Source organism: Oreochromis niloticus, linkage group LG6, assembly GCF_001858045.2.
Source record: "Oreochromis niloticus isolate F11D_XX linkage group LG6, O_niloticus_UMD_NMBU, whole genome shotgun sequence".
NCBI lineage: Eukaryota > Metazoa > Chordata > Actinopteri > Cichliformes > Cichlidae > Oreochromis > Oreochromis niloticus.
The window spans coordinates 25,704,572-25,718,848 of NC_031971.2; the positions used below are offsets into that span (position 1 = coordinate 25,704,572).

General features: G+C 40.8%; 1 protein-coding gene across 4 annotated transcripts in view; it reads right to left on the reverse strand.

The window, feature by feature from the left end:
- The window catches only part of septin9b (septin 9b), a 72,000-nt gene that overhangs the window by 44,143 nt on the left and 13,580 nt on the right, over positions 1-14,277 (reverse strand). Inside the window, exon 1 of one of the 4 annotated variants that reach the window (XM_005469970.4) lies at positions 12,488-12,632. The exons of 2 other annotated variants lie outside the window; for them this stretch is intronic. In XM_005469970.4, coding sequence (XP_005470027.1) covers positions 12,488-12,509 — 22 coding nt within the window. In that variant the 5' untranslated portion in view covers positions 12,510-12,632. Of the gene's footprint in view, positions 1-6,040; positions 6,227-12,487; positions 12,633-14,277 lie in introns of those variants that run through there. One more of the 4 variants, XM_005469968.4, reaches the window with a different exon arrangement.

The window sequence follows — 14,277 nt, forward strand, 5'->3', positions numbered from 1 at the left end:
CTGCGCTGGCTGAGAGTCAACTTGAATTTGACTCCTTCCCGTCGAAGAGTTGCTGTGCCAAGCCAGTGGCCAGGAGCTGGCATCATAATGATATACTAGTAAGACTAGTCCACTCACGCACACCCTTTAAGAGCATCTCTAGTTTCTTACAATCCAAAACACAGTGCTGATTATTTGATCTGTTTGTGGCTTGCGGTGTTCCCAAGTGTGCCTATGTCTTTATGCAACTATTTGGAGTTTTGTTCAAAACGCTTGTAAAGACATGTAAGTATGTGTTGAGGGAATGTATACATGTTTATTTTTAAGCAACTACACACACGGGGAGGACACAGTGCTGCAGCTTTGCTGCTCTCAAAACTCTGTGGAACTCAACACAATCACATCAAAGCTGTCTCCCCGCGCACATCAGCCGGCATCCCTAATCTGATTTACTGCCATGAGATGCCTCCTTCCAGCATGGTGGACATTTGATACAATTTGCTGTCTAAGAAAAATTCAGGCCAAAGCCAATGTCTTGTTCTCGTTTTGTGTTAGTTGGACACACCAAGGAAATTCCCATGCACTGCGGGAATAAATAAATCTGATCTCACATCTTGGAGTTCGTGGTGATTTGTCTTACAAATCCCTTTAACTCCCCGCACCTCCCTGTACACCACTCATCTGGACCTTGAGGTACAGTTACCTTTCATCCTTGGCACTATTACTGTGTAGAAGACTGGTTTTATAAATGTTGTCTTAGCCATTAGGCAGATAAAACCTGAAGTCACTGCATATAATGTAGCTGTGCAACGCCTGTGTTATGTGTGGAAAACATCTGTTTTACTAAGAAAAGTTGAAATGTTGACAAAAGATCATTAACAACTAGTAATAAACACTTTAACAATATTCTTTCTCACAATTCTGTTTCTTATTGCCTGAAGTTCACTATCCAGCTTTACAGTCTATTACTTGAATATGCAATCTGTAAATGGTGTCCAAACCGAACTATGCCCTTCTTACGCCTGCTGTCTTGTTTTTGATGATTCCTAAGAGGGAGTCCAAGGTTATGGCTACTTTCAACTCTGACCAGAAAATGAGTCGGTGTGCCAAAATCAGTCTGCACATTTCACAGGAAGTGAAGAGGCTGTGATACATGCATGAGTCTAATCAGTGAGGCATTCTTTTTAACCTCCTCTGCAGTCAGGACTTCAGACACCCGTGCACACTCTTAACTTTTCTTGACACTTGCTGTAGACTTTTGTTTAACTTTGGAGAAGTTGCAAGTGTGAGAAGCGAAACCTGGGGGATATATTCACAAGTCTGACCAAAATCAGAGAGCTGAACCAAAATGTTTTCCAGTGACCTGTTAAGTGATTGCAGATTAGTATTTCTGGTCTTGGCTGCTTTGTGATTATATGCCTTCAGGCACGTGACTGGAGCAAAGGATTTGAGTGCTTTGCTCTCAGGTTGTTTGTATTTAGAGGCCGTGCAGCCAAGTGTACATAATTTAAGAGCACAAGCGTATTTAAATCTTTCTGTGCTTTTTTTTTCTAGGAATAAAGAGAGTGGAAAAGGGCATTCGGGGGCATTTTTCATTCACTCATCAGTCAACTCTTATATTCTTATTCATAAAGTCTGTGGTACCTCGTTCTGTTTTCTTGTTTAGCCAAAGAAAAAAGAGGGAAAAAGAATATCCTAAGTACAGGATCATATAGCAATAGAAATAGTATTTCTGCAGGACTGACAGATGGATGAAAGAGCATAGTTCCCTGTGAAAGAGCATTCCCAGACTATGAGCAAGAAATGAGAGGTCCAGTCTACCCCAGAGGAAACTCATTAACAGGAGCCAGAGGCCTCATCTCCCCACGTCCCTCCACTACCTATCACTGCCCAGTGTTCCAGTATCTCACACTATCTCCTGTGGGAAGATAACGCAGCTCAGACAATGTATCTCAGGATTACCACTATAAAAAACCCCAAAACAAAACACACACACACACAAAAACAGAAGCAGCTGTTCACAGTCATTTATCCTATATGCAGCCCAGGTGCCTAGCCACGCTGTCTCTTTATCATCAGTGTCATCACTCACTCTCAAGGACATCCCAACAAATGAACGCAAACATTCGGTATCATCTCAGTGCAGATGGACTAATAAGAGATAGTCAGGGCTTTGAGGGAGGAAAACAAACACAAAAGAAAGGAGGGAAAGGCAGAACACTAGCAAGTGGGAGAAGCCAAAACAAAACTGTAAGCGCTTCTATTACTGGCATGAGCTGGGAGTGAGGGCTGTCCACACTGATTTGGTGTGTCAAAGGTGCACATCATTTGTTAAGGGATGAATTTACACATTATTGCATTGCTGCAATAAGACTGCAAAGGTCGCAAGACTGGAAATATAATAATATAATTGACAAAAATCTTACAACATGAAATATATTGCATATGGTGCTGGCAGGTTTTAGAGATGACTGGTTCTTATTTCAGTGATTAAAAACACTGATTTTTTTTATTTTTAAATTGATTGATGTTCAGTTCCTGTTAATGAACTTCACCACTTGTTCTGTATGTAGCCCCATAAAAGTCCGCTGGGAAAGGGAAGGGATTATGCATCTGAACTGCTGTAAGGCATCTAATGTGGAACAGATGGGTAAAGTGCTTAGTTTGCATTAACAGCAAACTGCTTTAACAGCAAATTAACACCATAAACAGGAGCAGATTAGAAAACTATGTTTTTTTTTTAACTAAGATGACAAAACTGGGAAAATTACAAATAAAGGACTGTCAAATAAAAGGCGTAGTTTTACAGCACACCTGCAAACATTTCATTCGTTTGAGTATTGTGGTAGCTTCCTTTTAGACGGTAAATGTATATAAAAGTACATTGCATATATACTGCATATATTGCAGTGCAAACAACAACAGCAACATAAACAAAACAGGACATCAGTATTTTGATTAATAAAGGGCGTACTTCATTTTACATAGCCTTGAACTCACAATTGGGTCCAGTAATTCTAGCCTCAGAGTCATAAGTCAAGCGATTAAGACAGTTGCTGTCTGTCACACACTGGTTATTTAAGACCATTTTATACACAGTGCAGTTTATCTGATGTCAGTAGCCACTGAATATATATCGATGTGGTCAGGCAAGGAAAAACATGACCGAGGCTTTAACTGACAGGACAAGGCCAAACAATAAACGATAGAATTTCACACTATGCTATTCTGCTTGGTAAGACAAAACCTTAATGCTAAACTGTCAAACACACACTTCCTTCAGCTGCCCACTGATGGTGTTAGGTTAGCTAATGGTGCCCAGGAGCAGTACATCTCACTGTGTCAGATTTACTGCACTGGTCTGCACTGGTCTGGCCGAGGAAAATGAAATTCTGGGAATGTTATAGGTGTTGTGGTGAAGTGGAAAGACATGAGAGGAGAAGCGAGAGTGAAGAAATGATCAAAATTTGCATTTTTATTTGTATTTTTTGCCATAATGTTGATGAAGCAGATGCTTAAAACCAAGGTCTGAGCTCTAATCAGAACCAAGAGGCAATTTCACATGTTAGATTTTTTAATGTGCACACTTTCCAAACTGATTGGAGTCTGATGTTGAAAGGCTACCCCAGTTTTTGGCTTTAGGTTCTCAAGGCTGTAACCTCAGACAGATAAATCCTTTTTCTTGTACTTTGATCATCCACTGGTTAACTGTATTCCACATGAATAAACTGATTTACATCAGTGATCAGTGAAGGTATAAAGAAAATTGTTGCATTCCACTTACCAGTGGATAACAAACTGATTGGGCTTAAAGTCCTGACATAAAGGGAGTGAGGGGGAGAGAAAGTGGTTGACAAAATGCAGATTAAACACTTTATTCACTGGAGCTTAGTGACCTCAAAGTAGAAATGATAATGTTCAAATGAAGAACTTTTTGCAGGATGGTACACTGAATCTGCCAGTAAACTAACAGATAAAGGATGTGACGATCCAGCGCTGTCAGCTGTATCTCTAGGCTCTGGGTGTGATGATGTCACAAGCAGCAAACACAGACTCACTAACAAGGGGCTGGAATCTAATTCCTTGCAGGTCAGAGAATACATACATACAATACTTAAAGAAATCTCTGCTTTATTTAACTGGCATATTAGCAATAACTTACCACCTGCACTGTAATATGTCTGCCTCAGAATGAACAGGACCACAGAGAACAGTAAAGAATGTGTTGTATATATGCACATAATCCACTCATACCAACTTAATAACACACTTGCCTCTTTGCCAAGTTTGGAAAACGTGCCACACACAGACACTCTGTTCATTTCAATGTTAATTTCCTCTCTGTCTACGCATGTCACGCGGGACAAAAATGTTGCACCTGTAAGCAGATAATGTGCCGAAATATCTTGGCTCAGTTTAGGTTGGGAGAAACATGAGAGGCCCACTGTACAAAGGCCTCTGTGAATATATAAATATGGACTTGTTCCTAAGGTTAGACAGATACGTTCTCTTCCTTTCAGAAAGTCATAATATTGTTTCAGTGTGTAGTTTCTATGGAGGTTTCAATCACCCATATTCCATTATTTTGTCTATCCGAAGAGGAATTATTACATCTTCAGTGGGTTCATCAATTAAATTGCCTTTTCCTTTCGGTACCCATTTTCTCCTCAGTGTGAGATATAGTGCAGTGCAATGTACTGGAAAGCATTATGATGTGGGGTAATATGGAGATTTACTCAGTCAAGTGTTTGCTGTGCACCTCTCTGTATAGCTTTCTCTACCCTGAATGGAAAATGTGGTCAGTGTATTAACACATTGAATGGCCACAACATTAAAACCACCAATGCAAAGTTCACATTCATCTGGATGTCGCTTTGAGGCGTTTCATCAGTCTAAAAGCTGTTACAGACCTAGCACACCCTGCCATGGTAATGACACTCCCCAGAGGCAGTGTTCTCCATCAGCAAGATAATGCAGCTTGTGAAACAGCAAAAAATGCTCAAGAAGGGAAATGAGAAACACCCAGGCTTGACACATCCTCCAAACTCCACAGATCCCAATCTGATCAAGCATCCATGGGATGCGTCCTAACAAGCCTAATCCACAGAGGCCCCAATGCAAAGTATCTGCTGCCAGTGTCTGTCTAATTTCTGCATCAGTGCATTCAATTCAGTGGATGAGACTTTTCTAATATAATTGAAAAAGTGTTTTAAAGAAAAAAAAAATCCTTAGCTGAATGTGACCAAAACAAGCTCACATGTAAATACCTCTGGAAGAATGCCGGGACACAACACACAATAAGCATGAAACAGTCATTCCACCTTATATTTTTTAAATCTATGGATATTATCCCCGTTTACAGCTTTATAACACAATCATGCAAAGATGTATCAAATGACTGTAAACCAGATTACTGGGTAGAAGTTGGTTTACTTAAACAATTCAAACACTGCTAGCCTAAAAAAAAGTGTACTTTCAATAATCTGGTCACTCTCAAGGATACAGAAGTCAGCATCAGCCCATGACGTCTGATGGTAAGCATCAGGCCAAACAGCAGCTGTAGGCACTGACAGGAGGAGGAACAGGAAAGAAACAAGCAAGGAGGAAGGAAGAAAGACAGAATAGCAGAGGAAAAGGAGGACAAAGGCAATCAGTGCTAGTTCCACACTGGCTTGACAAGCAGAGACAGCGTTGTGAGTTTTTTGATGAGGGGTTAGACAGATGTTAGTTCTTACTGCTGAGGTTTTCACTGTCTCCCTTTTAGTGTTTACAGCTGAAGGCTTTCCGGTGATGGTATTGTGTCATTTCTTTCTGTTACTGCTGTAACAGTATAATCAATAACAGACAAAAGGTACAGGAAGCTAGCATCCATCCAGCACTATGTTTAAAAAAAAAAAATACATGCACAAGTGCCCCCACCCACAAAAACATATTTGAAACTAAGATAAGCACAATGTACATTAACACCACCTGGATATAAACATTGATCAATATTAGCCTTTAGCCAATGAAAATGTCTTACAGATGGAATGGAAAAAATGCAGAAAAATACATAACAAACCTTCAAAATCTGAAATAATTCCCTCCAAGTGTGGGTTGACTCCAGAATCAGACATTTTTTCAGGCAGAAACTTTTTCTTTCAACTTCTAAAGAAAGTTTGTTGCTTCTGAACAAACTCAAAAATAGAATCAGTGTGAAACAAGTCGGAGCCCACAAGTTTCTCTTAAAGTATCAGCTGTTTCTCTCTGACTTCCCACCAACTTCTCTATGTTGCTGCATTCAGACTTCAGAGAGAGAGAGAAAAGGCAAGCCTCCTCCCTTCTCCTCCTCCCTGTAGTTACACACCCACCCCTCTCCCGAATGTCCTGTGTACGTGTGTTGCCCCTGCCCCCCACACACTCATACATGCACACTCATGTAGACAACAGACGTCACACTCTGAGACCCTTTCCAACCAACCAACCTGAGGTCTGATTTCCTCAGTCAGCCTCTGAACAGCTCTGAGAGCCAAAGTGGACAGCATGTCAAAAACCAAATGAAACTCAGATCAGACATCTTTGTTACAACTGTGGCTGTTATGATCACCTTCATAAAGAATACCTTCATTATGGCACAGCTAGAGCGGGACTACAGTTAAAGTGAGCCTTTGAGGTTTCAGTTTTGGGTAAACAACCTCTAAAACTGGCTGACATGTTAATTAGAGTGCAGTCACTTCAGGAGTAGCTGCTTTCCTGTGACACGAAAACCTGAGAGACTTCCAGGAGAAAGTTGACATTAGGGATATACAATGGCGCCTCTGGGCAATCAGCAAGTGATTTGTGCACCAGCCCGCCCTGTGTGACTGTGTTATCAGCAGAAACATGGGAATTCAAGCTTGGTGGATACAGGTAATCTAGCACTACTGCACTTCTTCTGGCAGTGACACTGATGAAAAGCCTGCTTTTTGATGTGGTAGATATGGTTACATTGCTCGTCCTTGAGGCTGCTCTAACCAATTTGGTGACTGATCTTTGTAGCGATAGAGAAATCGTGTTGAAAAGGTGCTGACAAAACAACCCAAAGTGGTGAAATATCAAAGTTATCCATGCGTTTACTTAACCACTTCCACTGTCTCCCTGTGGGATGTCCTACTGGTTTTCTTATGCAGGAATCTAAAGCGGAGTCAATGCAGCAGTGATGCTATCACGATAATGGATGATTGGTCATGAGTAAGCAGCTTATCACAACTTCCTCTTTAGAGACAGGAATGACTGCAAATGAGAATTGTGGCAAATACACTCTGATCCTGGGTTAGTCTTACAGTTTCCACACAAATGGTAGAAGTCATAAGCATTAATGTAGCAGATGATTCCCAACTGGCATTCAAAGGAAACTAAAAAATAAACCATAGGAAGCTGGTATTTCCCACTTCAGTGTCACACATTAGATATCACAAATTAAATGGCGTCTTTCACCACAAGAATGGACAAAGAGGCTTAAGTGTTGCGTGGCACATTTATAGCTTTTAAGAAGCATTTGCGGAATCCTATCTGAATGAAAAGCTCCATTTTAAGGTGCACTAACGGGGTGCCAAGCCCACCCAGTGGCCCCTAACCCTAACACCCGAGAGGTCGACAGTAATGCAGAATAACACTGTGTGTTTGTGGTGCAGTGTCATTACCTCATACAACTGCTGTGAAGGTGTCTCAGGACAAAAAACAGAGCACAGCACATGCAGTGTATTCCAAATCCATCAGTAAAATAGCAACATTTATTTTCACATGTTGAGCTTTAAGTCCACCTTAATAAAGGGCAGAGTAAAATAAGGGTTAAGCTGTGTGTTCAGGTCTTTATAGCGTATATCAGTGTGTGTGTTGGCTCTCTCTGTGTGCTGACTGTGGATTGCGCTGCGCTGTGGACCATATGCAACATGATCCTGCAGTAGTTGCAGTAAGGGACACACGGCTTGTGAAACACACACCTCATTCAAGCTTGTGTGTATTTATCCAAACATGGATACACAATCCAGGCAGGGCAACAGCATGAGCTCAAAAATCCAGAGTGACATCTGGAGTGACAAATCTGTAAGTAACATTACATGAAAATGTGCCTTTGTATAAACTGACTGCGACTGCAGGCGCAGGTTTGTTTGCGAGTGTCTCTGAAAGAGCTCTGTAATAAACCGAGCCAGAATCATTCAGCGTCCTGTCTCTTTGGCAGTGAAAGACACCAGAACTGTTTGCTTCGTGTCTTTTACCTGTGCGCGAGTGTTCAACCCATTAAGCAATGCGTTATTCCCAGAGCAGTTTAATGTTTTCATCAGTGGGGTTTGAGTGGGATTTAATGATTCACGCTGAGATCACCTTGATGGGATTTTCCCAAAACATAGCATTTAATTGCACATTTATTTTAAGATTAATGCATCAAAGAATCCAAATACAATTTTTACTTTGAAGTGTTGGAGATGTAGCGTATTTCTAACATAGCAAAATCACAGATACTCTTAGGAAGAAATAAGTAATTTAATCACTTTGTTTTCTCTATAGATTTGACATTAGGCCTGGATCAAAGTTACACATTTTGCAGTTACCTAGGGTAGCACTGGCACATTAGGCCTTGCTTTAACTATGTTCACTGGAAAAACTATCGAGAACATAAAATGATTCATGTTGTCTCCATCGTAGTAAGATAAATTGGCTTAAAATTTGCGTGGACAATTTATAGTGGCAGGAGGCTGTCGTGGTCTGCAGACTTGGATGTTAGTCCCTGTGTAAGTAATTGGCCTCCTAAGCCCGAATGGCATTTTGACACAGATATATAGAGTCTGACCAAAGGGTCACATGGAAGTTACCAGACTACTTCCACATTAATAATGGATAAAAATTGGGAAAAATATTATTCTCCTTTCTTTAAAAGTCTCTTTAAAGAGTTCATATACACACTTTTTGGGTGAGACATACGTCATGAGGGATGAAAAGCAAGCCTGAGTATTTTGTCCATAAAATGTTCCCACAAGTTCCCTATACACAGCTATCTCTATGTTCATATTTTGACACTTTACTACTATTGTACAGTTGTTCGTACCCGAATGAACTTTTCAGAGGAGTTTGTTTATCTCTGTTTTCTCACCTCTATAATAACCCAGGTTTCCATCATGTTGAATAACATCACCTGTCAGAAATCCTCTCTCAGGAGGAGCGAAGGTGGGGCTTCCCTATCAGTTTCCTTTACTCTATGCACTGACTGTTTTCATGGCTCCCTCATTTATCATTACTAAGTAATAATAAAAGAAACAATATGAGGTGAGATACTGGGAGAGCAGCGGGAGGAGAACTGCGAGGCGTTCACTCATAGAGGATATCCTGTACACCTTTTTTATGGAACATGGTGAGCTGAGTGATTTCCTTGATTTCCTTCAACTCCGGGTTCATATGTATTTGTGGATGTGGGTGGGGTTATGTGCACGTGTCTTTTAGGGTGAGGGTATACAGGGCTCAGAGTGGATACAGCACAACAGCACTTCTACAACCTCATATTCATGTGCTAAAAGAGTGAACAGTTAATTAAAGACAGAAGTTGCAGACTGTGTGCTCAGATTCAGCTGAAGGCTAAAATTAAAAAATAATGCTAAACGTTGCGTGCTGACGTTTACGAATACGAATGGCCACAAACATAATTAGACACCTAAGACGTATTTTAAAATATAATAACTTTGAGGAGAAAAGCAAACGTCGTATTCATATAAACCAAAAGGTTGTAAAAAAAAGTGGACTGCATTTTTAATGATAGATACAGTCCTGTGAAAGCAGAGGGAAAAAGCACACCCCATGATTCAGTAGCTTGTAGAAGCTCATTTAGCAGATATAAGTTGAAGTAATCCTTTTCTGTACAACTTTATCAGTCTCTTACATCATTGTGGAAGAACTTTGGCCTGCTCTTCTTTACAGTGTTGCTTCAGTTCATTGAAGTTTCAAGTATTTATTTATGCACAGCTCTCTTAAGGTCCCACCACAGCATTTCTATCACGCTGATGTCTGGAATTTGACAGGGCCATAGCAACACCTCAATTTTTCAATACTTTTTCAGCCATGCTGCTTTATCTATCGGACCGATGTGGTCTCATGGTCGACTCACTGACTCTAAGGTACCCTGATCCCGTGGCTGCAAAACAAGCACAAATCATCACTCTTCCACCACTGTGCTTGACAATTGGTATGAGGTGTTTGTGCTGATATGCTATGTTTGGTTTTTACCAAACATGGGGCTGTGCGCTACGGCCAGACATCTCCACTTCTCAGAAGAACACAAGTAGTGTGGTTTGTTCAGTAGCAACTTTCCAAACCCTAAGCTGTGCTTTCCTGATCTCCTTAGTGAGAAGAGGCTTTCTCCTGGGAACCCTTCCAAACAAGTCATACTTGTTCAGTCTTTTTCTAACTGTACTGTCATGAACTTTAACATTTAACATGCTAACTGGGGCCTGCAGAGTCTGAGATGCAGCTTGGACTCTACTGAGCATTGCACAGTCTGAGCTTTGGATGAACTTGCTGGGTCATCACTGTGTTAACAAAGACCTGAACGAAAACCTGAACAGACTAACTTTTTGTTTAGAGTTTATATAATGCATCATACAACTTCTTCATCTTAACAAATGTGAGGGGATGTTTATTGCCTTATTTCCCAAAGGAAGTGTATCAACTTGTCTTTTTAAAACTATCAAAGAGGGCTTTAACTGTCCTATTTAATATTCTTTTTACATCTACTGAGTTATTGTCATTTGATGCTAAACAGGCCACAAAATACTGCAATTAATGTAATCGCAACAGTGATGGCTATTTCCTTCCAGTTTAAATGCCAACACATAAAGCAACTTGACACATCTCTTATGTCAAGTCGTAGGCTTTGTTTCATTTTCCTTTAGTTGTATTTTCAAAGCAATTATAACAAGTCAATGTGTTCACCATACAGGACAGCCATGGTAGATGACATCTCATATTGAACGTATTACTTCAATCCCGAACAGATGAAGAAAAGGAACGCAGAAGACACCAAGTCAAGATGGTTGTGTTACAGATGCACACAAGGATTATTTTTGCACTTTTAAGGGATCACAGTCTTAGCTCTTACCATTTACAAAACAGAGGCTGAGAGGATCAGCGATGGGTGGTGTAAGGGTTGGGGCAGCTGTCAAGACAACAGGTCCAAACTAAACCACACAGCACAGACGGAAAACCAGGAAACAGCCATGCAAGACTTCCTTTAATAAGAGGAAGTCTTGCATTGACCAGGGTGAAGTCATATCTAACTACAATGTTTTCTTGTTGGCAAAACAATGCTCTGTCACCTCATATCTCAAATACACCGCCCATGACCGCCTCCCAGTTATTGTGACAGTCTTTACTAAATTCATCAACTTCCCATAAGAATCACTTCATCTGTAAAATATGAATCATCCACAAGGGAAATTTCACAAAACTGAGAGAAATGGTGACTACAGTGCAGGAGATAAAATGACACTGCAACAGTGCCATCAAGTGGAAACAAAAATAGGTGTGCCATGTGTGTCTATGCATAATGCGACTGACTGAGCTCAAACACCTTAATAAAAACTGAATTAAAGAGACTGTTGCTCATCTTGATGCCAGGATTTAATTATTTAAAAAAGCTCAATAAGTCACATTAAAGATTTAGCTCCAGAACAGAAGCACCACTTAATCTCCATCAGCACTAACAAATCCATACATTTAAATAAGAGTTATTAGGAATCAATCATTTTTGGGAAAGAGTTCCTGAATTGAAGAGAACTACGTAGCAGCAGATGCAAGAAAGTTTAAAGAGTTTTCTTTCCAGAGCTAAATCATATTAGCAGGAACATGAGCTCTACTTCCTATCCCCCTTACTTACTTACTTAAAATAAGCTGCATGTGCCAGCTAGAACTAATCTGACAACTGGGCTGTGCAGCTTAAAATGCTGTGATGACAGCAAGAAGACTCAGCTCTGTCTATCTACTGATGGACTGTGTATGTGGATCAACTGTACCCAAAGCTGGCAGCTTCAGTTCAGCAGCAACTGGAAGATTTCTCTTTCTGGGAAGTCATATTTGACAGCTCATCACATGAGGTTTACTCACTGGGTCTTTGTGTGTGATAGCTGATAGAAATAGTTTGAGCACTTTACAGCCTACTGTACATGTGGCTGTGCGTTCAGTCAATGATAAACAAAGAAGAAAAGTTGAAGGCTTGTAGCTCATGCAACATCTATGAGACGTAGAACAGGAGGTTAAAGTTGACCTGTAGACGGACACACACACACACACAAACACACACACACACACAAACAGACACAGGTCTCTAAGCAGCGGCTCCCACCACAACAGATCAAGCAAAGCAAACGCAAGTAGGGTGGCTATAGCTGAACGCTGTCGCACGGCTAAGAAGCTGCTTCCATCTCAAGTCTAACAAAAAGAAAAGAAGCCTCTCCAGAGGAAAGCCGTTGAGTATCAGCTACGCTGAACAAAACGTTTAACTTACCGGCTATTCTGTCTCGCTCCATAACTCAATGGCTACCTCAGATAGCCACATGCAACCCTCTCGCTTTTCTCTCCTCTCTTTCCTTCCCTCTCTTTTTTCTGCTTGAAGACTTCCCCTTTCTCCTGACTTAGTCACCCTGTCCCCCTCTTCCAACCCTCCCTCTCTCCTCCCTCCTCTTCCTCCCTCCGTCTCTCTTGCTCTTACTTCCTCCAAGTTTTAATGTCTTCAGTCTGTCAGAATAACAAGTGAACAGAACAGACAACCACAGCCATGTGCGAGTCATATGGAGTCCCTCTTTCTTGCTTTCTTTTCTTTCTCTCTCTCTTGATTTTCTTTTTCTCTCCTACACACATATTTCACAGACTTTTATCATAAGTGGACACTTTTTCACTGTCGCCTTTTTCCCCCCTGTTTTTCTTTTTCCAGTATTTTTTTATTATCCCCATGATACCAAACCTAGTCCTCCTTTCTCTTTATCTCGCCTGCTCCCGTGACACTGAGGCTGTATTGTATCTTTGAAATAGAACTTCAGCCCACTTGGCCATAGGTCCTCATGTGAAAATAAACTCACTTTTTCAAGAGAAATACTCTTAACAGTCCACAAGGACTCCCTGCACTATTCCAAGAACACACACTACATGTTTCCATGTCATCACTGCTATACTAATTATGCTATCAGGATATACAAACCCTACATTCACCGAGGCCAACATTTCAAACCACAGATGAGTCTCTAAGTGGATTAAAGAGATTTCTCATCCAACCTCGTCTAAAAACACTTCAGTGCTGGCACTCATGAATGAAGAGCCTCTCAATGAGGCTTCTTTGCAACTTGCTAATAATCGTCATTACGAGATCTCCACCAACAAGCTTGTTGACCTCTGTGTCTGCGTCTTTCAGCTCAGCATTTAGGAAATGACAACATTTTTCACAGTCTGAAAGCATAATTGTTCTGTGAAACCAAAACCAGATTTAGCAGCAGAAATCACTGGTGCTCCAGAGCAGCATGCACACATACTTCACACATCATGCCTGACCCTCTGCTTGCTGCTCAACAAGGTCAAGGGCCACTTAGGGAGCTGCTCTCTTGGCAAAACAAACTCATACGCATCCATCTTTGTTTTTGTGTCTGGGAAAGAATGAGGAGTAATAAACTAACATGCAACAACCCACTTCCTCTTTCTTAGAAGGAACAGCCCTTCTTTAAATTGCAAAGCTAACGTCAGCAGAAAACATAAACCTGACCAAAACAGTCTTTGTATCACCCACAAAAAAATACATGAAAACAAGCGGATAGACAACATCTCTCTTTATTCAGACCTTATTCAGACAAAGTGGTCAAATAACCTGTAAGGAGTACTGTCCAAAAGTCTCGAGCCACCCGTCATTTCTTTATATTTTGTTAGGAAAATGGGAAATACGTGCAGCGATTTACTGAAACATGTGCAAACATAATGGAAAGTATGCAAGGCAAAAAGAGAGTTTATACAATTGTAATGAGCTTGAAATTCAATATTTGGTATGACCACCTCCATTCTTCAAACACAGCCTGAACTCTCTTAGACAGGCTTTGTTGTAATTTCTTTAAACAGTCTTAAGGAATAGTTCTTCAGGCTTCTTGAAGGGCATTCAGAGCTCTTCTTTGGATATTGGCTGCCTTTTGCTCTGTACTTTGTCAAGATGATTGTACACTGCCGCAACGATGTTGAGCTCTTGGCTCTTGGAACAGAAGTTCACGACTGATAGAGTTCCATTGTGTGTTTTTCTATCCAGGTATGCGTTCACTGCAT